Raw genomic sequence first — 23,618 nt, 5'->3', positions numbered from 1 at the left:
TTCAAAAAATTGCATTGCTGCATCTGTCCTGATGAGTACAAGACAAAAGCTTCAATAATATGTCTTTTTTTAAAGCAATACCCAAGATCTGTACTACCACGCAACAAGATGGGTAACAGTTTCAGAAAATGGAAAGTCTCAGCCACTGCTCAAAAAACAGATTTTAAAAGTGACCAAGTCAAAATTCATATTGTACAATAATTATAAATATCAACAAATAAAACTATGACTAGTTATCATTTTGAAATGCTTGAACTGACCTGGACGATTATGACTGATGATAGCACCATAGCTTGTTAACTGTAAATCCAACAAATTGTTTTCTATTTCATACTATGAAACAATGTCTGTGAAATGTGTATCCTGTTCCATTTGGGAATTCCAGAACACTTCCTGTGCCCTGGACAGCCACATGCACAAGAAGTATTGTCAGCTGGGGTGGGGGTTCAAGTTCTGGGCTTTGGAGCAGTTAGCCCCACTGTGATGTATCCACACGACTGAGGGCAACATAGATAGTACATTTATCGATACATTTTTAAGAGTGAACAAGCAGAGAGGGAATGGGCAACCGCAAGATCATCAAGGAGCACCAGGCAGTACAGGAGACCCTGGAGTACATTACCCTCTCCAAACAGTATTTAATTGTGAATATTGATGAGGGTGATGGTTCCTCTGTGCAATGCAGCACAGCCCAGTGGGCACCATGCGTGGCTCAGCTGTGGCTCTCCAGTGCCAAGGTCCAGGAAGTCACTGAACAGCTGTAGGATGTTCCAAAGGGGGAGGCTGTACAGACATATAGACCACAGCCTCTGGTTGTTTCCCTCCCCATCTGAATGTTTTACAGCCTCTCAGAAGAAAAAGGGATAAGGTTCTGAAGGTAGATCTTAGGGACCTAGGGAAGGGATTAATAAGCAAGACCTAAAAGGAAGAAATCTCTGAATTATTCCCCATGTCATGTGTGTGTGAGTACAGGAATAGGAGGATCATGCAGATGAATGTGTAATTGGAGAGAAGGTGCCAGAGGGAGGACTTTAGATTCCTGGCACATTGGGACTGGTTATAGACCAGATTGGTCCTAGTCTGTTGAGATACAACCTATGTCCTCATGAGATGGTTTTGCTTGGGTTGCAGGAGAGCTCAAAATAATGTCAGGTCGATGGAAAGCAGGATGTAGCAATAGAAAGAAGAAGCAAAGTGCAAAAAGGATTAGGAGAGACAGATAGCACTGTAGAGTAAGAAATAGTAAGGTATTACATGGGTTGGATTAGGAGATTATTATTGCATGTTTGTAAATACACAAAATGCAACAATTAAGGTTGGTGAATTGCAGGCATAGAAAGCACATGGGAAGGCAATATTGTGACAACTGAAACCCGATTCAGAAGAAGTTAGAACTGAGTACTCAATATTTTGAATACAAGGTGTTTAGAAAAGATGGGATGGAAAGAAAGGAGAAGGGGTAACAGTTTTGCATAAGGAGAACATAGCAGTGCTGGAGAAAGAGGATATATATAGACCAGGAAAGTAATTTAAAAGGCAGAGAAGTGGATAAATTTCTGAACCATGTTCAGGACATTTCAGGCCCAACAAGGAAGGAGGCATTACTGGATCTGATTCTGGCGAATGAGGAAGGTCAGGTGGATCAAGTGTCAGTAACGGATCATTTAGGGGCTGTGATCATTGTATTATAACAATGAAAAACGTCAATGAGTAATCAAGAGTAAAAATATTTAACTGAAGGGGAGCCAATTTCAGTCGGTTGAGAACTGATCTTCAGGTAAATTGGAATCAAAGATTATGAAACAAAATTGTAATTTAAAAATGTGTTTTAAGAGATGGTTTGGATACAGTCAAGATATATTCCCAAGAGGGACAGAGCAGAGCAACCAGAAGCCACAGCTTCCTGGGTGACGAAAGAGATAGGAAGTAAGATGAAACAGAAAAAGATTGCTTATTACATACATCAGACGGTTAATACAAGTGAGAGCCAAGTCGAATATAGAAAGTTCAAAGGGGAGCTGAAAAAGGAAATAATAAGGGGAAAGAGAGTATGGGAAGATACTGCAGCAAACAAAGAGAATCCAAAATCTTATAAGCATACAATTGGTAAGAGGGTAGTGAGAGGAAGGGTGGGGTCAATAAGGAGACCTATGCATGAAGACAGAGGGCATGGCTGAAGTGTTCAGTTTTAACAAGGAAGGGAATGCTTCCAAAGTCAAAGTATAACAGGAGGTAGTTGAGATACTAGATAGGCTAAAATTAGGTACTAGAAAGGTTGGATGTACTTAAAGTTGGTAAGTCAGATTGGATGCATTCAAGAATACTGAGGGAAGCAAGGGTCAAAATTACAGAAGTACTCACCACAAACCTCCAATCCTCCTTAGATACATGAATGCTTCCAGAAGATTGGGAAATTGCAAATGTTACAGCCTTGTTTAAAAAAGGGTGTAAGGATAAACCCAGAAATTAGAGGCCAGTCAGTTTTCCCTCTCAAGCTTATAAATTCAGGACAAAATAAACAAACAGTCACTAAGCCAGCACAGAATTGTGAAGACAAGTAATGTTGAACCAATTTGATTGAGTGTTTTTGATGAGGTAACAGAATGGGTTGATGAGGGCAATGCAGAGGATGGGTCCAAGGGCTTTAAAAAGCATTTGACAAAGACCACATTAATAGATGTGGTGGCATGACGCCTTTAAGGTGGTGGGCTCCACGGACCACGTGACCAACTCGGGCCAAACCCCAGCCAGTGGGGAGTTTGGTGGGGCGCTGGAAGCAGGATCCCAGGCAGTGTGGACCAGGGAGCTGAAATGTAAAGATCTGTTGTATCGTGTTCGGTGTCTGTTAACTAATTGCCTTGGCCTTTCATCAATAAATTCCTTTTTTTATTACTGGAAACCTCCAGTGTATGTCTCAAGCCACCACAATAGGCTTGTCAGAAAAGTTGAAGTCAATGGAATAAGGACCAGTGGCAGCATGGTTAAGAAGTTACCTGAATGAGAAGAAATAGGTAGTAGTGGAGAAATACTTTTTTTGGATGGGAGAAGGCTATATATAGCCCCAGTGGGGTTCCCCAGAAGTCAATGCTAGAGCCATTGCCCTTCTTGATTTATATTAGTAACTTCGGGTGCACAGGACACAATTGCAAAATTTGCAAATAACTCAAAACTTAGAAGTATATGATGAACCATGGGGAGAATAGCGGTAGACTTCAAGAGAATGTGAACAGGCGAGTGGAATAAGCAGACATAGGGCTGATGCAATTCAATGCAGAGAGGTGCAAAATTACACATTTTGGCAGGAAGAACAAGGACAGACAGTACAAAACAAAAAGTACAATTTAAAGGGGCTGAAGGAACAGAGACCTGAAGCATATGTGCACAAATCGCTGAAAGTGACAGGGAAGGATGAGAAAGTGCTTAAAAAGGCATTGGCATCCTGAGCTTTAAAAACGGAGGAATAGAGTACAAAAGTAAGGAAGTTTTGTTGAACCTTTATAAAGCACAGTGTTGGCCTCAACTGAAGTGTTGTGTACAATTCAGGTCACAGTACTTTTAGAAGGATGTGGTTGCTTCAGAGATGGTGCAGAAAGGATATTGGAATGGTTATAATTTGTAGAGGATGGGGTTGCTCTCCTTAGATCAGAGAAGGTTCCGAGGTGATTTCATAGATGTCTTCAAGATCGTGTGGGAATAAATGGAAAGAATAAATAGACAGAATAAATGGAGAGAAACTGTTCCCTATTGACAGAAAAGTCACAAACCAGAGGAGACAGATTTCAAGTAATTGGCAAAGGGAACCAAATTTTTTTATGCAGTGCGATTTTTAAAATCCCAGATCAAATAGACATTGGAGCCAGAGGATCCATTTCCCTTCCAGATTCGGGAGCCCACCCACTATCTCTAATTGTATGGGGCTTCCAGAGGCAGCCACTTAAGTGACTGTCTCCTCCAAAAGCACCCACTGGATCCCACCGACGACACTTGTGTGTTCCTGCCCTGCATTTCATATCAGGGACTCAAGAATGAAAATCTTGTCCAAGGTGCCTGAAATTGAAACCGTCTCATTGTGCAACATTAATATAATTCTCTCAATGAGCACAATAAAATCAATTTATCTTGGAATTGGTAACAACTCAGTTAAAACTTACAATTCACAGACTAAAAGTTTAAGTTTTAGATACAACTGGTAAATGTTTCCAAACGTTGTCAGCTTTACATTGAAAAAAAAGTTGTTTTATATTTACATTCAGATTAACTTTGCTTTTACTGATCAAAAACTTCTGTATACCGTTTAAAAAAATATTTAGAGTACCCAATTCATTTTTTCCAATTAAGGGCAATTTAGCATGGCCAATCCACCTAGCCTACACATCTTTGGGTTGTGGGGGTGAAACCCACGCAAACACGGGGAGAATGTGCAAACTCCACACAGACAGTGACCCAGAGCCGGGATCGAACCTGGGACCTCGGCGCCATGAGGCTGTAGGGCTAACTCACTGCGCCACCGTGCTGCCCTGTATACCTTTTTTAATTATAATATTCAAAAAAAGTGTGTTATTATAGTTTCCACTCTTATTGAAGGTAACAAAGAATTCTGGAAACATAGTTTCTCATCCAAATGATTATAGACCAGGCGGTTTTGATATGCACAGACCTATTGTCTGGGGACACTGATCCCTCTGAAGATGCTCCATGGTATAGATTTTGAGATAACCTGTTGTCAGGTCTAAGTTCTTTGTCATATGCCATCATATTCCATTCTTGCCGCCTGTTCTTGGCCTTTCTAACTTTTTTCACCTCACGGGTTGTGCCATCTACACGCTTCTGCTCCTAAGGTATGAAGAAAGCATGCCAAGAGATAGAAAGGCGAGAGAGAGTAGGTAAATTTTGTTAGTGCAACAGAAAGAAAGTGCGATGCTTCAAAGAAGGAATCTTGCAAATTGTATCAAAAATGGTGTGATTTTTTATTTTTTCACCTTGCCAAGTATGGACTACTAATATAGATTACAAAGAATTTTTGGATTCCAATGTAGTTGTCAAGTCAATGTGAAAACATAATTATTTTGTATAATTTTCACTTCTATGAAGGGATTAAACAGTAAGTTGAATCCCATTGGATACAATGAATTTGAGAAAAAATTCTACTTAGTCAAAATGTGAGCAATGTTGTTAAAGATTATGAAAAACAAAGCTGTCAAAATGCAAGAAGCACAAACCAAAACAGAATTTTAGTAGAAGAAACTGTTGAACAAAGAACAAATTGATGCAATTATAATGTTTCAATTCCATTCTGTTGGTATAAGTTGTGCTATTTTCTTGCTTTTATACCATAACATACTATTGCTCCTTTCAGGCATCACACAAATTTAATGTTAAGATGTGAATCTTGAAATTACTGTTCGCAAAATTAAGAGATCAAACATGACCACATTTGCATGACATACTTCTGTCTGCTATTTTAATTCAGGATTAAATCACATTTTAAATAGATTGATGCCTCCAGTAAAACAGCATACACGGGTGTGCTGCACAAATATACATCCATTAATCAGACCTTAAAAATATAATACCTGTAGTTTAAAGTTATATCTATTATGTGTCTAATAAAATGCATAAGTTTGGTTAAATGATAGTAAATACTTAATTGAATCCTTAGTCAGTATTTACGGACATTTTAACGTACTGAGGTTATGTCCAGCTCACTTAAAACAAAGGAAACAAAATGCTTGATGAAATGGGTGGAAAATCTAGCTGTTGATATGCTAAGAATGATTAAAATCTGATAAATGCTTACTATAATTGTGGTGAAAAGTTAATACTAAAGAGCACGATATTTACAAATTCATCATTCAATACACAGATGGTTAATTTCATGCCTGTTTTCAGAATTAACACAAAATTGGGACAGCAAATAATTTGTTGAGTTGGCTAAAATGCTAAATTACACGTTGATGTTAATGATGTGAGATTGTTTCTTAAACATATGTTAATAAGACACACATGTACAACAAATTTCAAAACATCAAGCAATGGAAAATTGCTTCTTTAAAATTGTGTCAAATGTTTTTAAGCACTGAGATAGTGGGTTATTATTAATAAATAATGATGGAAGTATAAAAAAATAAACATCTTGGTGATCATAAGTTGGCCATTCTTGGGAGTGGGAAAAGAGATTGGAAACAAGACTAATTAGCAACAATTTGGGACTGATAAGAAATTGAAAATTAGCACTTTTTGGGAATGAGGAAAGATACTGAAGACAAGACTAATTAGCAAAATCTTGGGAGTGTTAAGAATTTGAAAATTCACACTAGTTTACATATTTTTGGGGAGACAGTTAATCTTCTATTTCTTATGAAATGAGATGACCTGTTCTTACAATTTTAGGAATAACTGGTACGGTTTTATTTTCTATCTCAATACCCCAATTACTGAAATCATGACCCCAATTTTAAAATGGAATGAAAATAGTGTACTTTGTAATATTCTTGGCCTTGTTTTAAGAGTCATAGAATCATACAGCACAGAAAAGGCCCTTTGGCCCATCATGTCTATGCCGGTCAAAAACAACCACCTAACTATTATAATCCCATTTTCCAGCACTTGGCCCAGAGCCTTGTATGCCTTGGGATTGCAAGTGCACATCGAAATACTTCTTAAATGTTATGAACGTCTCTGCTTCCACCACCCTTTCAGGCAGCAGGTTTAAAACACCCCCCACCCTCTGGGTCTAAAGTTTCTCCTCACATCCGCTCTAAACTTCCTGCCCCTGACCTTGTATCTATGACCCCTGATCATTGATCCCTCCACCAAGGGGAAGTTTCTTCCTGTCTAATCTACCCATGTCCCTCAATTTTATACATCTCAATTATGTCCTCCCTCAGTCTCCTCTGCTTCAAGGAAAACAATCCAAGTCTATCCAATCTCTCTTCATAACTAAAACTCTCCACAACAGGCAACTTTCTAATAAATCTCCTCTGCACCCTTTCCAGTGCTATCATATCCCTCCGATAATGTGGATCCCAGGACTGCAGACAATACTCTAGCTGTGACTTAACCTATGTTTTGTACAGTTCCAGCATAACCTCCCTGCTCTTAAACTCTAGGCCTCGGCTAATAAAGGCAAGTATACCATATGCCTTCTTAACCACTGTATCAACCTGCAATGCTACTTTAAGAGACGGTGTACATTCACACCATGGTCCCTCCGACCCTCAGTGCTTCCCAGGATCCTGCCGTTTATCATGTATTCCATTGCCTTGTTTGTCCTGCCCAAGTGCATCACCTCACACTTATCCAGATTGAATTCCATTTGCCACTGATCAGCCAATCTGACCAGCCCATCTGTATCCTCCTGTAATCGAAGGCTATCCTCCTCACTAGTTATCACCCCTCCAATTTTCATATCATCCGCAAACTTACTGATCTAACCCACAGGACCTGCTGAGGTAAGGAAAACATTAACTTTATTGGAATATTGCTTACTGTAGACTTCCTTGCCTTGAGGTCAACAAAGAGCAAGATCACGTCTTGTAATCATGTATACAATGTCTCATTAGAATATCAGTCAGAAATAACTTTTTATACTACATTTCCCCTCTCCCTCCCACCTGCAGATCTCCGATTCTTCCCATTATACTACACAGACGAGAAGGCGCACAGAAAAGTGGAGACACATTATGGCAGGGGGCCAGATTTGGATAAATGTTCCCAGAGTCCCACCTAAGCCTGCCAGATACGGAGTGAGCAGGAACATTGCAGCACAGATGCAACTAAGGACCTATGGAATCAGACCTTAGAAGTGGAAGGAAGGGTTTCCTGCACTTGCTGATCCGCAAAGGATTCTTACAGAAGTAGTTTTCAAAACCTCTACAGACTTCTGGCTAGTCAGTTGTCTCCTTTGGTTCTGCTGTGAGGCTCCATACATTGTGTGGCTCCTCCTGACCCTTCCATTAGAATCAAGATAATGCTTATAATGTCACCCAGCAGCAAGGTTTGCATTTAAAAGAGATCTTCACCTGCCTATAATGGGAGTCTCAGCCAGTTTGGAGGTTGGGCAAATTGTGCAGCTCCAGGCTGGGAAATTGACTTGGCTTAATCTTAGTACCTTTCATATACCATTATCACTGGGTGAGGGATAAAATCAAGGCCCATGCGTCATTGAAAAAATTATACTTCACACCAATAAGTGTAAAGACTGTAGTCTCATGGCTAGATGTACATAAGCTTAAGGATCATAGTTACGTGCTTTTGTGCTCAAAAGCTCACAATTTTCCAATGACTGAAATGAACACGAGTCAAAGTACAAAGCCTTAGCCATCATTGTTAACGCACTTTCATCAAGTTAAAAATTAACAGTCCGTTTTAACGAGGACAGTATTGTGAAAAATATAAAAGGAAAGTCCTATCTAGTAGAATTTTGTACTTGTATTATTGTACAAGTACTTTGTATTTTGGATTTCCAGACACAGCAGAGAGCTGTAACACTGGCTTCAGCTTTGAGACTGACTTTTAATTAATTTCACTGAAATCATAGATGGCAGCATCTGGATAAGGCCACATGCCAACTATGTATCTGATGTAAACATTCAGCACTAGTTCAGCACTCATCTATGGTAACGAATTTCTATGCAATTACCTCTTCCTATACAAGTAAAATCTGAGGAAAGGAGGGGAACCTTAACAACAGAAGTTACATGTTTACAGTTTAGTTTTACAAATCACATTCTACCCTCTCTTGGGTTCCCCTTTGGCCTTATACCATTCCCCTCACCAGAGCCTCCGTTCCCTTTTAACCAGCTTCCAGCAACACAAAAATCACTTTTCCTGACCCACCCTAAATGGATAGTGCCTAATCTAGTTTTGACCTTTTCCTGCTACATCTCACCAAACAACTAAGATGTGTGTTGAATCATGAAAATTGGAAGATTGTGTTGACACGTGTAAAAATAAGACTGTTATCATGTTAGTTCAATTGTTAAATCAAAGAACAGTACAGGAACAGGCCCTTTAGCCTGCCTCAAGCCTGCACCAATCATGATGCTTGCCTAAACTGAAACATTCTGCACTTCAGGAGTCTGTTTCCCTCTATTCCCATCCTATTCATGTATTTGTCAAGATGCCTCTTAAACGTTGCTATCTTACCTGGTCCACCACCTCCCTCTGCAGCGAGTTCCAGGCACGCACCACCCTCTGTACAAAAAACCTGCCTCGCACATCTCTAAACTTTTCCCCTCGCACCTTAAACCTATGTCCCCTAATAACTGACATTTCCAACCTGGGAAAAAGCTTTGACTATCCACTTTGTCCATGCCACTCATAATTTTGTAAACCTCTATCAGGTTGCCCCTTAACCTCCAACGTTCTAATAAAACAACCTAGGTTTATCCAACCTCTCCTCAAAGCGAATACCCTCCAGACCAGGCAACATCAATTGTACACAATATTCCAAGTGTGGCCTAACTAAGGTTCTGTAAAGCTGCAGCATGACTTGCCAATTTTTATACTCAAGTGCCCCAACCGATGAAGGCAAGCATGCCATAAGCCTTCTCGACTACCTTATCCGCCTGTGTTGCCACTTTCGGTGATCTATGGACCTCTACGCCCAGATCTCTCTGCCTATCAATACTGCTAAGGGTTCTGCCATTTACTATATACTTCCCACCTATATTAGGCCTACCAAAATGCATTTCCTCACATTTGGCCGGTTTAACTCCATCTGCGACATATGTGAGAAATATGAGAATGACTAGAGCGAGGGTAGGTCCAATCAAGGACAGTAGCGGGAGATTGTGTATTGAGTCTGAAGAGATAGGAGAGGTCTTGAACGAGTACTTTTCTTCAGTATTTACAAATGAGAGGGGCCATATTGTTGGAAAGGACTGTGTGAAACAGACTGGTAAGCTCGAGGAAATACCTGTTAGGAAGGAAGATGTGTTGGGCATTTTGAAAAACTTGAGGATAGACAAGTCCCCCGGGCCTGACGAGATATATCCAAGGATTCTATGGAAAGCAAGAGATGAAATTGCAGAGCCGTTGGCAATGATCTTTTCGTCCTCACTGTTAACAGGGGTGGTACCAGGGGATTGGAGAGTGGCGAATGTCGTGCCCTTGTTCAAAAAAGGGAATAGGGATAACCCAGGGAATTACAGGCCAGTTAGTCTTACTTCAGTCGTAGGCAAAGTAATGGAAATGGTACTGAGGGATAGGATTTCTGAGCATCTGGAAAGACACTGCTTGATTAGGGATAGTCAGCACGGATTTGTGAGGGGTAGGTCTTGCCTTACAAGTCTTATTGAATTCTTTGAGGAGGTGACCAAGTATGTGGATGAAGGTAAAGCAGTGGATGTAGTGTACATGGATTTTAGTAAGGCATTTGATAACGTTCCCCATGGTAGGCTTATGCAGAAAGTAAGGAGGCATGGGATAATGGGAAATTTGGCCAGTTGGATAACGAACTGGCTAACCGATAGAAGTCAGAGAGTGGTGGTGGATGGCAAATATTCAGCCTGGATCCCAGTTACCAGTGGCATACCGCAGGGATCAGTTCTGGGTCCTCTGTTGTTTGTGATTTTCATTAATGACTTGGATGAGGGAGTTGAAGGGTGGGTCAGTAAATTTGCAGATGATACGAAGATTGGTGGAGTTGTGGATAGTGAGGAGGGCTGTTGTCGGCTGCAAAGAGACATAGATAGGATGCAGAGCTGGGCTGAGAAGTGGCAGATGGAGTTTAACCCTGAAAGGTGTGAGGTTGTCCATTTTGGAAGAACAAATATGAATGCGGAATACAGGGTTAACGGTAGGGTTCTTGGCAATGTGGAGGAGCAGAGAGATCTTGGGGTCTATGTTCATACATCTTTGAAAGTTGCCACTCAAGTGGATAGAGCTGTGAAGAAGGCCTATGGTGTGCTAGCATTCATTAACAAAGGGATTGAATTTAAGAGCCGTGAGGTGATGATGCAGCTGTACAAAACCTTGGTAAGGCCACATTTGGAGTACTGTGTGCAGTTCTGGTCGCCTCATTTTAGGAGGGATGTGGAAGCTTTGGAAAAGGTGCAAAGGAGATTTACCAGGATGTTGCCTGGAATGGAGAGTAGATCTTATGAGGAAAGGTTGAGGGTGCTAGGCCTTTTCTCATTAGAACGGAGAAGGATGAGGGGCGACTTGATAGACGTTTATAAAATGATCAGAGGAATAGATAGAGTAGACAGTCAGAGACTTTTTCCCCAGGTGGAACAAACCATTACAAGGGGACATAAATTTAAGGTGAATGGTGGAATATATAGGGGGAATGTCAGAGGTAGGTTCTTTACCCAGAGAGTAGTGGGGGCATGGAATGCACTGCCTGTGGAAGTAGTTGAGTCGGAAACATTAGGGACCTTCAAGCAGCTATTGGATAGGTACATGGATCACGGTAGAATGATATAGTGTAGATTAATTTGTTCTTAAGGGCAGCGCGGTAGCATTGTGGATAGCACAATTGCTTCACAGCTCCAGGGTCCAAGGTTCGATTCCGGCTTGGGACACTGTTTGTGCGGAGTCTGCACATCCTCCCAGTGTGCGCGTGGGTTACCTCCTGGTGCTCTGGTTTCCTCCCACAGTCCAAAGATGTGCAGATTAGATGGATTGGCCATGATAAATTGCCCTTAGTGTCGGGTGGGGTTACTGCATTATGGGGATGGAGTGGAGGTGTTGACCTTGGGTGGGGTAGTTTTTCCAAGAGCCGGTGCAGACTCGGTGGGCCGAATGGCCTCCTTCTGCACTGTAAATTCTATGATAATCTATGATTAATCTAGGACAAAGGTTCGGCACAACATCGTGGGCCGAAGGGCCTGTTCTGTGCTATATTTTTCAATGTTCTATGTTCTATGTTCTGCCATTTCTCTGTCCAAGTCTCCAACCGATCTATACCCTGTTGTATCTTCTGACAATCCGCATCACTTTCCGCAACTCCACCAACCTTTGTGTCATCCGAAAATTTACTAATCAGACCAGTTACATTTTCCTCCAAATCATTTATATATACTACCAACAGCAAAGATCCCAGCACTGATCAGTCAAAAGGCTAGAAGTTTCTTCTCAAATGTGTAATCAAAAACACTACTTTTAAGTCTCCTTCTTTGAAAGCTTGGCCATAGATATCTTAATGTGCACATAATACTAAACACCAACTGGTAAGCCATTAAATTTTAATAGATGCAGCATTATTTTTGAAAGTAGTTTAGTTCTCAACAGTTTGTATTATTCTGGGTTAACAAAAACATCTGTTTTTTTAGCCCTGTAGAAAGTTAAATCCTTGTTAAATTATTTTTAAAGACTTCAGTCAAATTACTTTGGCATGCATCAACATAGTATTGTACAATTTAGAGGCATTAACAATAATTATTAATGATTTGTACACTGTATAATGCAGATATAAAAAGCTTCCCTAATGCTCTGTACCTTCTGTCTTCTTTTCTCTTTCCTCTTATCCTCAGTATCCTGCAGCATCTTCTCTTTCCACAACTCAAAAAAATAAGATGGATCCGTGTAAAACTTAAGTCCATCTTTTTTATCATCCCTGCAATAAGAAAATGCAAACATTTCAGCACTTCATAATTCACGACAGTGCATTGAATTCTGTCCCAAAGATCTACAGTAACAGATTAAAATGACAAAAACAACAGAGGAACATCTGCAAGATGATCACTTGGCACAGCCTCAAAAGTGATTGTAATAGTATAATTTCACTGGTTCGAGTCCAACGCCAGGACTTGTTGGCCATGGAAAGAGCATTCAAACCAGTTCAATGGGCTGAAAAGGAACTCTGAAATTGTTCCACTACTTCCCCAAAAAAGGTTTTTAAAAAACAGTACATGGGTGTGAATATACATTAACAACAGCTGTACTAGGATAATTTTAAGCAGCATCTGATAAACACCTCTATTTGATTTTCAAATTAATTTGATTTGACTGTTAATCACAATTTAATTAATCTCTGTACTAATTTCTCTTCAATCTTCAGAGATTTTTTCCTTATAAGTTTAAAATTCTTTTTTTTCTCATTATGCGCAATATGAAAATGTATGCTTCTTACAAGTTCATTGATGAAATAAGAATCTATTATACCTTGAAAATTATATTGACTCGCAATCTATTCTATGACTAAAGGTTTTGGGCAGGATCTTAACAATGTCAGGTATTATCGCAGGCAGGATGGGAAAACTTGGGAGAGCCGTCAGTGGCTTAACAAATACACACAGATTATAAGAGTAACCCGGATTACAAAGTACATTTTAAGCTACAACGGTCCCACTAACACAAAGTCCCTTTTTGAGTTCACAAAATGACTGTGGTCAAATACACGCACTCTCCGCTCTGAACCCAAGTTAGTGTCTGTGGATTTCTCCTCAGAATCCCCCTGATAATTGTCAAGTGAGTTTCCACTCTCAAAAACACATTTTAAAATCTTCTCTCATAATATTGCTTTCCCTTAGTGGTTTGCGTTCTGAAATCCAGACCAGGGGCTGGATTCTCCGCAGTCCCGCGCGGAAATCGCGTTTGGCACGGGGTCAGAGAATAAAAGTTCCCGATGGAATCTGGCCCGGCGCCACTCCGGCGATTTTCCGGGCCTTGAATATCTGCGCATCCGCAAATTACGCCACATGTCAGGAGAGCCATTGACAAGAGGCCCGCCCAGCAATACTCCGCTCACAACCGGCTGGGTTCCCGACGGCCTGGAACTAATGTGGTATGGCCGGTCGGGACTCTTGCGTGGCGGCTGTGGACTCAGTCCACGGCCACCCTGGTGGGGGCAGGGGGATACAGCATCGGGGGTGGAGCCTTATGGGTGGCCGGGGCAGTGATCGAGCCGGAAGGATCCTCGGGCTGGCGGCTGATCGGGGGGCCTAACTTGTTGGTGTTGGTCCGCAGTCCGAATTCGCCAAGGCGCACGGCGGCCGCCGCCATGCGCATGCGCGGATTCAGAACCGGAAGTACGGGGGCTCATATCCGCAACCAAAGCTACGTGAAGCTCCCCGGGTCCCTGCTCGCCCCCAGAAGGTAAGTGAATCGACTTTTATTTTTTGCAGGAAACTGGGGAGTACAACGCCGGCGATTTTATGCCAGCGTGGGGACATAGCCCCATTTTGGGAGAGTCCAGCCCCTGGTTTTCCAAACGACACTTTTAAACAAAGTTTCCACTCTATTTTAACAGCGAATCCAGTCCAGGATGTCACAACAACCCCTTTAAGATTTATTTATCTTGACTGCAGTACCATGGTCTCTGTTCATTTAACTCCAGACTTCTTGGACTCTTTCTTCATTTCTGTAGCTTCCTTAACTAGCTGGCATCGATTTCCTTAATCATTACGCCATTGTATGGCTTTTCCTCTAGAAAGGCTGAGAGAGATGTTCCCTATTTAGCCTTCTAAAACTAACTGCTTCTCGCAGAGCTGTTTGAGCTGCCTTCTCTCTCACTACCTTTCTCCAACTGCAATAAAACAGTCTCCAACTGCGAAACTAAAACTTAAAAGCTTCTCTACCTTGCAAGCCCCAGTTGCTAAGCCCCACATAGCTCTGACGACGTATTTATTCTTCACCCTGTAGCCCTCTCTGAGCACAATAGAATCACAGTTGGAATTGAAACCAATCCCACACATACATACACCTTTGTCCAGCATGCATTTAACTATAGAGGCATAACGAACTGGCGAACCAATAGAAGTTAGAGAGTGGTGGTGGATGGCAAATATTCAGCCAGGAGCCCAGTTACCAGTGGCGTACCGCAGGGATCAGTTCTGTGTTCTCGTAATGTCCTTCCAAAATGGACAACCTCACGCTTTTCAGGGTTAAACTCCATCTGTCACTTCTCAGCCCAGTTCTGCATCCTATCTATGTCTCTTTGCAGCCGACAACAGCCCTCCTCACTATCCACAACTCCAGCAATCTTCGTATAGTCTGCAAATTTACTGACCCACCCTTCAACTCCCTCATCCAAGTCATTAATGAAAATCACAAACAGCTGAGGACCCAGAACTGAGCCCTGCGGTACGCCACTGGTAACTGGGCTCCAGGCTGAATATTTGCCATCCATCACCACTCTCTGACTTCTATCGGTTAGCCAGTTCTTTATCCAGGCATAGAAACATTAAATTAAACCCACTTAAAACTGTACCTTATTTCTAATGTTTACCTATACAAATACGAATCCCTTAAAACTACATTTGTTTTCATAACACTAACTACAAAGCTGAAAAAGTATTTTTATTAAGAACTTCCATCCCACTGATGCGGTTTCAGGCCAATAGGTTGAGAGGCGGTAGATTTAGAACTGAGATGAGGACGAACTTCTTCACCCAAAGGGTTGTAAATCTGTGGAAGCAGTTGAGGCTACCTCATTGGATGTTTTTAAGACCAAGATAGATATTTGAACAGTAAAGGAATTAAGGGTTATGGTGAGCGGGCAGGTAAGTGGTCGAGTCCACAAAAAGATCAGCCATGATCTGATTGAAAGTGGAGCAGGCTCGAGGAACCAGATGGCCTACTCCTGCTCCTAGTTCTTATGTTCTTATGAACTACTTCTCACAGAAGTTGGTGAATTTGTGGAACTCGCTGTCCCATAGTGCGGTGGAATCGGAGTCATTAAATGGTTTCAAGAAGGAGATAGATATATTTGATTAAAAAACTGGTTAAAGGGCTATGGGGAACAGGTGGTGATGTGCATTTGAGACCAGGAAGAGATCCACCATGGTCTGATTGAATGTCGGAGCAGACTCGGAGGGCTGAATTGCCTACTTCTGCTCCTAATTCCTATGTTCCTCACTTGCCCTCAGAAGCCATTGCGCCAGCTTCACATTTTTAAAAAGGAAGACTAAATTATCACGCCTGTACTTTCTATGCACACACTTGAGTGTGTTCTGCATGCCAAGTGATTGGTGTCCTCTTATCATAGAACATAGAAAATACAGCACAGAACAGGCCCTTCGGCCCACGATGTTGTGCCGAACTTTTGTCCTAGATTAAGAACAAATTAATCTACACCCCATCATTCTACCGTAATCCATGTACCTATCCTATAGCCGCTTGAAGGTCCCTAATATTTCCGACTCAACTACTTCCACAGGCAGTGCACTTCATGCCCCCACTACTCTCTGGATAAAGAACCTACCTCTGACATCCCCCCTATATCTTCCACCATTCACCTTAAATTTATGTCCCCTTGTAATGGTTTGTTTTACCCGGGGGAAAAGTCTCTGACTGTCTACTCTATCTATTCCCCTGATCATCTTATAAACCTCGATCAAGTCTCCCCTCATCCTTCTCGGTTCTAATGAGAAAAGACCTAGCACCCTCAACCTTTCCTCGTCAGACCTACTCTCCATGCCAGGCAACATCTCCTTTGCACCTCTTCCAAAGCTTCCACATCCTTCCTAAAATCAGGTGACCAGAACTGCACACAGTACTCCAAATGTGGCCTTACCAAGGTTTTGTACAGCTGCATCATCACCTCACGGCTCTTAAATTCAATCCCTCTGTTAATGAATGCTAGCACATTATAGGCCTTCTTCACAGCTCTATCCACTTGAGTGGCAACTTTCAAAGATGTATGAACATAGACCCCAAGATCTCTCTGCTCCTCCACATTGCCAAGAACCCTACCGTTAACCCTGTATTCCGCATTCATATTTGTCCTTCCAAAATGGACAACCTCACACTTTTCAGGGTTAAACTCCATCTGCCACTTCTCAGCCCAGCTCTGCATCCTATCTATGTCTCTTTGCAGCCGACAACAGCCCTCCTCACTATCCACAACTCCAGCAATCTTCGTATCGTCTACAAATTTACTGACCCACCCTTCAACTCCCTCATCCAAGCCATTAATGAAAATCACAAACAGCAGAGGACACAGAACTGATCCCTGCGGTACGCCATTGGTAACTGGGCTCCAGGCTGAATATTTGCCATCCACCATCACTCTCGACTTCTATTGGTTAGCCAGTTTGTTATCCAACTGGCCAAATTTCCCGCTATCCCATGCTCCTTACTTTCTGCATAAGCCTACCATGGGGAACGTTATCAAATGCCTTACTAAAATCCATGTACACTACATCCACTGCTTTACCTTCATCCACGTGCTTGGTCACCTCCTCAAAGAATTCAATAAGACTTGTGAGGCAAGACCTACCCCTCACAAATCCGTGCTGACTATCCCTAATCAAGCAGCGTCTTCCAGGTGCTCAGAAACCCTATCACTCAGTACCCTTTCCATTACTTTGCCTACCACCAAAGTAAGACTAACTGGCCTGTAATTCCCAGGCTTATCCCTATTCCCTTTTTTGAACAGGGGCACGACATTCGCCATTCTCCAATCCCCTGGTACCACCCATGTTGACATTGAGGACAAAAAGATCATTGCCAACGGCTCTGCAATTTCATCTCTTGCTTCCCATAGAATCCATGGATATATCCCGTCAGGCCCGGGGGACTTGTCTATCCTCAAGTTTTCCAAAATGCCCAATACATCTTCCTTCCTAACAAGTATCTCCTCGAGCTTACCAGTCTGTTTCACACTGTCCTCTCCAACAATATGGCCCCTCTCATTCGTAAATACTGAAGAAAAGTACTCGTTCAAGACCTCTCCTATCTCTTCAAACTCGATACACAATCTCCCGCTACTGACCTTGATCGGACCTACCCTCGGCTCTAGTCATTCTCATATTTCTCACATGTGTAAAAGGCCTTGGGGTTTTCCTTGATCCTACCGCCAAAGATTTTTCATGCCCTCTCTTAGCTCTCCTAATCCCTTTCTTCAGTTCCCTCCTGGTTATCTTGAATCCCTCCAGCGCCCTGTCTGAACCTGGTTTCCTCAGCCTTACACAAGTCTCCTTCTTCCTCTTAACAAGACATTCAACCTCTTTTGTCAACCATGGTTCCCTCACTCGACCATCTCTTCCCTGCCGGACAGGGACATACATATCAAGGACACGTAGTATCTGTTCCTTGAACAAGTTCCACATTTCAATTGTGTCCTTCCCTGACAGCCTATGTTCCCAACTTATGCACTTCAGTTCTTGTCTGACAGCATTGTATTTTCCCTTCCCCCAATTGTAAACCTTGCCCTGTTGCACGCACCAATCCCTCTCCATTACTGAAGTGAAAGTCACAGAATTGTGGTCACTATCTCCAAAATGCTCCCCCACTAACAAATCTTTCACTTGCCCTGGTTCATTACCAAGTACCAAATCCAATATGGCCTCCCCTCTGGTTGAACAATCTACATACTGTGTTAGAAAAGCTTCCTGGACACACTGCACAAACACCACCCCATCCAAACTATTTGATCTAAAGAGTTTCCACTCAATATTTGGGAAGTTGAAGTCACCCATGACTACTACCCTGTGACTTCTGCACCTTTCCAAAATCTGTTTCCCAATCTGTTCCTCCACATCTCTGCTGCTATTGGGGGACCTATAGAAAATTCCCAACAAGGTGACTGCTCCTTTCCTATTTCTGACTTCAACCCATACTATCTCATAGGCAGATCCTCCTCGAACTGCCTTTCTGCAGCTGTTATATTATCTCTAATTAACACCTCTTTTACCACCCTCCCTAATCTTATTGAAACATCTATAACCAAGAACCTCCAACAACCATTTCTGCCCCTCTTCTATCCAAGTTTCCGTGATGGCCACCACATCGTAGTCCCAAGTACCGATCCATGCCTTAAGTTCACCCACTTCTTGCGTTGAAGTATACACACTTCAACCCATCTCCGTGCCTGCAAGTACTCTCCTTTGTCAGTGTTACCTTCCCCACTGCCTCACTACATCTTTGACATCCTGAACATCAGCTACCTTAATTGCTGGACTATAAATCCGGTTCCCATTCCCCTGCCAAATTAGTTTAAACCCTCTCGAAGATTACTAGAAAACCTCCCTCCCAGGATGTTGGTGCCCCTCTGGTTCAGATGCAAGCCGTCCTGCTTGTACAGGTCCCACCTTCCCCAGAATGTGCTCCAATTATCCAAATACCTGAAGCCCTCCCTCCTACACCATTTCTGCAGCCACGTGTTCAACTGCACTCTCTCCCTATTCCTAGCCTCGCTATCACGTGGCACCGGCAACAAACCAGAGCTGACAACTCTGTCTGTCCTGGCTTTTAACTTCCAGCCTAACTCCCTAAACTCGTTTATTACATCCACACCCCTTTTCCTACCTACGTCGTTGGTACCAATGTGCACCACGACATCTGGCTGCTCCCCCTCTCCCTTAAGAATCCTGAAGACACGATCAAAGACGTCATGGACCCTGGCACCCAGGAGGCAACAAACCATCCGAGTGTCTCGCCCGTGCCCACAGAACCGTCTGCTGTACCTCTAACGATTGAGTCCCCTATAACTAGTGCTCTCCTCATCTCTCCCCTTCCCTTCTGAGCCTACTAGGTAATCCCCCCCAACGCGGTATACTTATTGTTGAGAGGAACGACCACAGGGGATCCCTGCACTGACTGCTTCCTCCTCTTCCCACCTCTAACTGTTACCCAGTTTCCTTTGCTCTCAGGTGTAACTATGTCCCTGTAGCTTCTATCTATCACCCCCTCAGCCTCCCGAATGATCCTCAGTTCACCCAGCTACAGCTCCAGTTCCCGAACACGGTCTGTGAGGAGCTGGAGATGGCTGCACTTCCCGCAGGTGAAGTCAGTGTGGTAATACCAGGTATTGCGGTACCGGAGAGATGGATGACCATTGGCTAGACCCAGGAGTCTACCATTGGCTAACGTACATAGCTCCGCCCTGAGAGGCAGGGTATAAGAACCGATGCCGTCCCAGCAGCCTTCACTTTCTGTATCGAAGCTGCTGGGAACAGTTCTAGCTGATTAAAGCCTATTAGTTATGACTCACCTTGTCTCGAGAGTAATTGATTGCGCATCAATCAGCAAGGACACTGTGGTCTCCCTTACCTCAAACATTCTGCAGGTGGAACATTCCACTGCCCGAGCTGCCATCACCTCTACTTAGTCTCCCAGTAAAAAAGAAGTAAATAGCTTACCTGCTCACAGCATTGAGTCTTTTTGTTTAGTTTAGAGGAGGAGGGAGGGTGGGAGACACAACACGTGTAGTGTCTCAGGTTTCCGCACCGTTCAAATTTATTGGGTAATACAAACCTTCCCAGGTCTCCCCACGGCCAACTTCCGGTTTCCTGCTGCTCTGAGAAAAAAAAAGCTCTGAAAAAGTCAGTTAAAAACCAAAAACTCAGCTTACCTTCACCTTTTGTATTTTGATACTGTCAATAAACTAAAATATTTGCAGGTTGTGTTTGCTGCTTGCTCCAGCTGATGGTTGCAGATTCCTGGAGGCTGCTATAGCCATGAGTTTATTTGCTTGCTGCTGAAACCCGTCGTTTTCTGCAATTGCTGCTTGAGGGAGAGAAAAGGAAAGGGAAAAGGGATGGAGAGGGACAAGTCTGCAGGTGAGGTCCTGGGACTGGGCTTGGCCTAGGATTTGAGAACTGCCTGATTGTTCACAAGTGCCTGCTGACTGTAATGCTATGGAAGGGGGCAGAGGCTGGGACTGCCAATTACAACCTATAGAGGCCTAGGGCCTGCAGACTGGAGGCTTTCCTGCCTACAGAAACAGAGTGAAGCAGGAGGACTTGGACTTCAGCAATAGCACAAGGAGAGGAAGGTTGGTGACTTTATTTCTCTGGGCTCCTCCTGGGCTGAAGACCCTGCATCGCCCGACCCACCTAACAACTACTTCTCAGTAAGGAGGGAGGCTTCTTTCCTTTTTCTGTTACTATCAGTGTGCGTGCCCCTGGGTGAGAACAGGACGGAGGACTGGACTGCATGAACAGTTTGGTTCCCTATCCTCCCACCCTCCTATTGCACCAGTCTACTCACGGTGCCCACCCTCCCTCTTGTACCCCTTCCTTCTGCTTCCTCTACATTCCTCTCTCCCTCTTCTTGTTCCCCCGCTCCTTTCCTGGGTGGGGGAAGTACATCTGTCACCTCGCCCCCCCACCTATGTATTTACATGGCTAAGACCACATTGGGGTGGGCGTAGCGATCGCCCTGATGGTGTCCCCATCTACATCAGCGGCGGAGCCCTCCAAGACCAGCTATGACAGGATGGCAGCTTCAAAGCCCCCACCACTCCGTCACCCTTCCGGCTGCTCACTAGGCAGCTAGGGGTCAAGTGTTATGCCAGCCCGCTATATCCAGTGGTGCTTGCATTTTGGCCATTGTGGCTGCCTCCCGGATGTACAAGGCGGCCATCTGGTCCTGAAAAAGGGGTTCATGGTGAGCGGGACCCATGTAGCAGGGTACCCTTTATGACTATAGCCAGCCTCAACATTAACGGCAGCAGGGATGCGCTCTGCAGATATCAGAATTTATTGGTCCTCTGGGATGGGAAGCATGCGGTGTGCTACCTGCAGGAAATCCACACTGGGAGACAAAGCAAGGTGGCTCCTGGAGTGGTGAGGGGCATCTACATGAGTCACCAGATCTCACATTTAGGCGTGTGACTATCTTGTTGGCTCAGCATTTTCAGTCGCAGATCTTGATGGTCAAGGGGTTACTGCCAGGCCGGCTGCTGCACCGACGATCCACAAGGGGGGTGTGATGCTTCACTTTGTGAATGTCTACACTCCCCAAGCTGGCCAGCAGCAAGCAACTTTCTTTGACATAGTGTCCACTCTTCTTGGCACCATCGCCGCGGGCAAGTGCGTACTCCTCGCGGGGGGGGGGGGGGGGGGGGGGGGGGGGGGGGTTAATTGCACCTTTGGTGCAGATTGCCGGTGGTGGTGAAGTTGAAGTGCCTGCTCGGGACCTTCGACTTGGTGGGTGTCTGGCGAACTATCCATCCTGACTCCAGCTAATTCACATTGGTGAGGCCTGGAGTTGGAGCATCCAGAATCGACCACCTTTACATTCCAAAGGCATACCTGCACAGTGTTCCAACAGCCTCGGTGCAGCAGGTGCCTTGCTCGGACCACCACTGGGTCTGGACGGGACTCGGCCCGTCCCGTAGTTCGTCTGCTTACTGGCATGATGGTGTGCCCTGGCAATATATTTCTTCCGTTAGGTGCACAGCCTGAATTACAACGTGCAGCTCCTATTTGTTGACACCAGGGGTCTTCGTAACCCCTTGCAGGCGCTGCGAGTCTTTTACCAGGACCTTCTCAAAGTCTGGAACATGGTCACCTCATGCCGGTGCTCTCCCCTGTCAGGAGTAGTAGCTATCGGAAGGGAGCTGCTGCTCAGAAATCTGCCCCTCCGCCAAAACCCTATCAGCTGGCTGGCGGAGCGGAGGGCTGTGGCTGCCAGGATGACCAGGATCAGGGACATGCTGGGTGGCAGAGGAGTGGGCTAGATGACACCCCACGATTTTGCTCGACGTGCAAGGGTCAGGGTCCAGCACACGACCGATGCCATCTGAGACCTCATAATGGTCGTGCTTGGACCAGGTAGTCCTCATGATCTTGAGGCAGTGCAGGTGTGCGATGGACTCGGTCTGAGCGGACCTATGCTTGGGCGGAATTCCACATTGTCCCCAGGCCCTGAACCCTGCCTCGGGAGCCAGTGCCGCATAATCCTAGCTGCCTCACGGTGATGTTCTCGGTGCCTTTACACACTGCCCAGAGAGGTGTCCTGTACGGGCTTCTGCTGCAACCCTCACCTCCTTGCCCTCGCCCGTCACCCGGACATGCCCTGTCCTCTCTATGGAGGTCCCTCTACGGAGGAGTCCCCTCAATTTTGGGGATCTGGGTTGGAGGGTGCTGCATGCAACAGTACCATGCAATCACCGTTTGCACCAGTTCACAGGCTCACCTGATGCCTTCCCTTTTAGCAGGCTGGTGGAGTCTGTGCGCCATGTCTATCACAGAATCATAGAATTTACAGTGAAGGAGGAGGCCGTTTGGCCCATTGAGTCTGCGCCAGCCCCTAGAAAGAGCACCCCACCTAAGCCCACACTTCCAAACTATCCCCGTAACCCCACCAACCCTTTTGGGCCCCAAGGGCAATTTAGCATAGCCAATCCACCTAACCTGCACATCTCTGGACTGTGGGAGGAAACCCACGCAGACACAGAGAGAACGTGCAGACTCCGCACAGAGTGACCCATGCTGGGAATCGAACCTGGGACCCTGGAGCTGTGAAGCATCTGTGCTAACCACTGTGCTATCGTGCCGCTATGTTGAGCGTTCCAGGCTACACCCGCTTTTCAGTTTTTTAAGTAACTGTTTGCACTTCAGCCCCACGCACCTCATTTACGGGCACCTGATGTGGAGAGGGGCAGGGAAGGAGGAGGACCTACTCATGAACTTGCTCCTGCGCCTGGCGAAACTCGCCATTAACAGGTTCAGGCAGCCGGTGAACAATAAGGTCATCCGGCTGGTCTGTGTGCCCCTCTTCCGCAGCTATGTTCGCGGGCAGATGTCCATGAAGATGGAGCATGCAGTGTCCACGGACTTCATTGCCGCTTGGGGTGGCACATTAGCACAGTGGTTAGCACTATTGCTTCACAGCGCTAGGGACCTGGGTTCGATTCCCAGCTTGGGTCACTGACTGTGGGGAGTCTGCACGTTCTCCAAGTGTCTGTGTGGGTTTCCTTCAGGTTCTCTGGTTTCCTCCCA

At 44.4% G+C, this 23,618-nt stretch overlaps 1 protein-coding gene across 6 annotated transcripts in view; it reads right to left on the bottom strand.

The window, feature by feature from the left end:
• LOC140391890 (actin-binding protein WASF3-like) overlaps nucleotides 1-23,618 on the bottom strand; it is a 203,880-nt gene that overhangs the window by 13,781 nt on the left and 166,481 nt on the right. For 4 of the 6 annotated variants that reach the window (XM_072476911.1, XM_072476917.1, XM_072476913.1 and 1 more), the window contains 2 exons: nucleotides 12,445-12,562; nucleotides 2,362-2,430 (listed from right to left, as the gene is read on the bottom strand). In XM_072476911.1, coding sequence (XP_072333012.1) covers nucleotides 2,362-2,430; nucleotides 12,445-12,562 — 187 coding nt within the window. Of the gene's footprint in view, nucleotides 1-2,361; nucleotides 2,431-4,657; nucleotides 4,834-12,444; nucleotides 12,563-23,618 lie in introns of all 6 variants that reach the window. The other 2 variants (XM_072476914.1, XM_072476915.1) reach the window with 2 other exon arrangements.

This window comes from Scyliorhinus torazame, chromosome 15, assembly GCF_047496885.1.
Source record: "Scyliorhinus torazame isolate Kashiwa2021f chromosome 15, sScyTor2.1, whole genome shotgun sequence".
NCBI lineage: Eukaryota > Metazoa > Chordata > Chondrichthyes > Carcharhiniformes > Scyliorhinidae > Scyliorhinus > Scyliorhinus torazame.
This window is presented reverse-complemented; position numbering and strand designations above follow the sequence as displayed.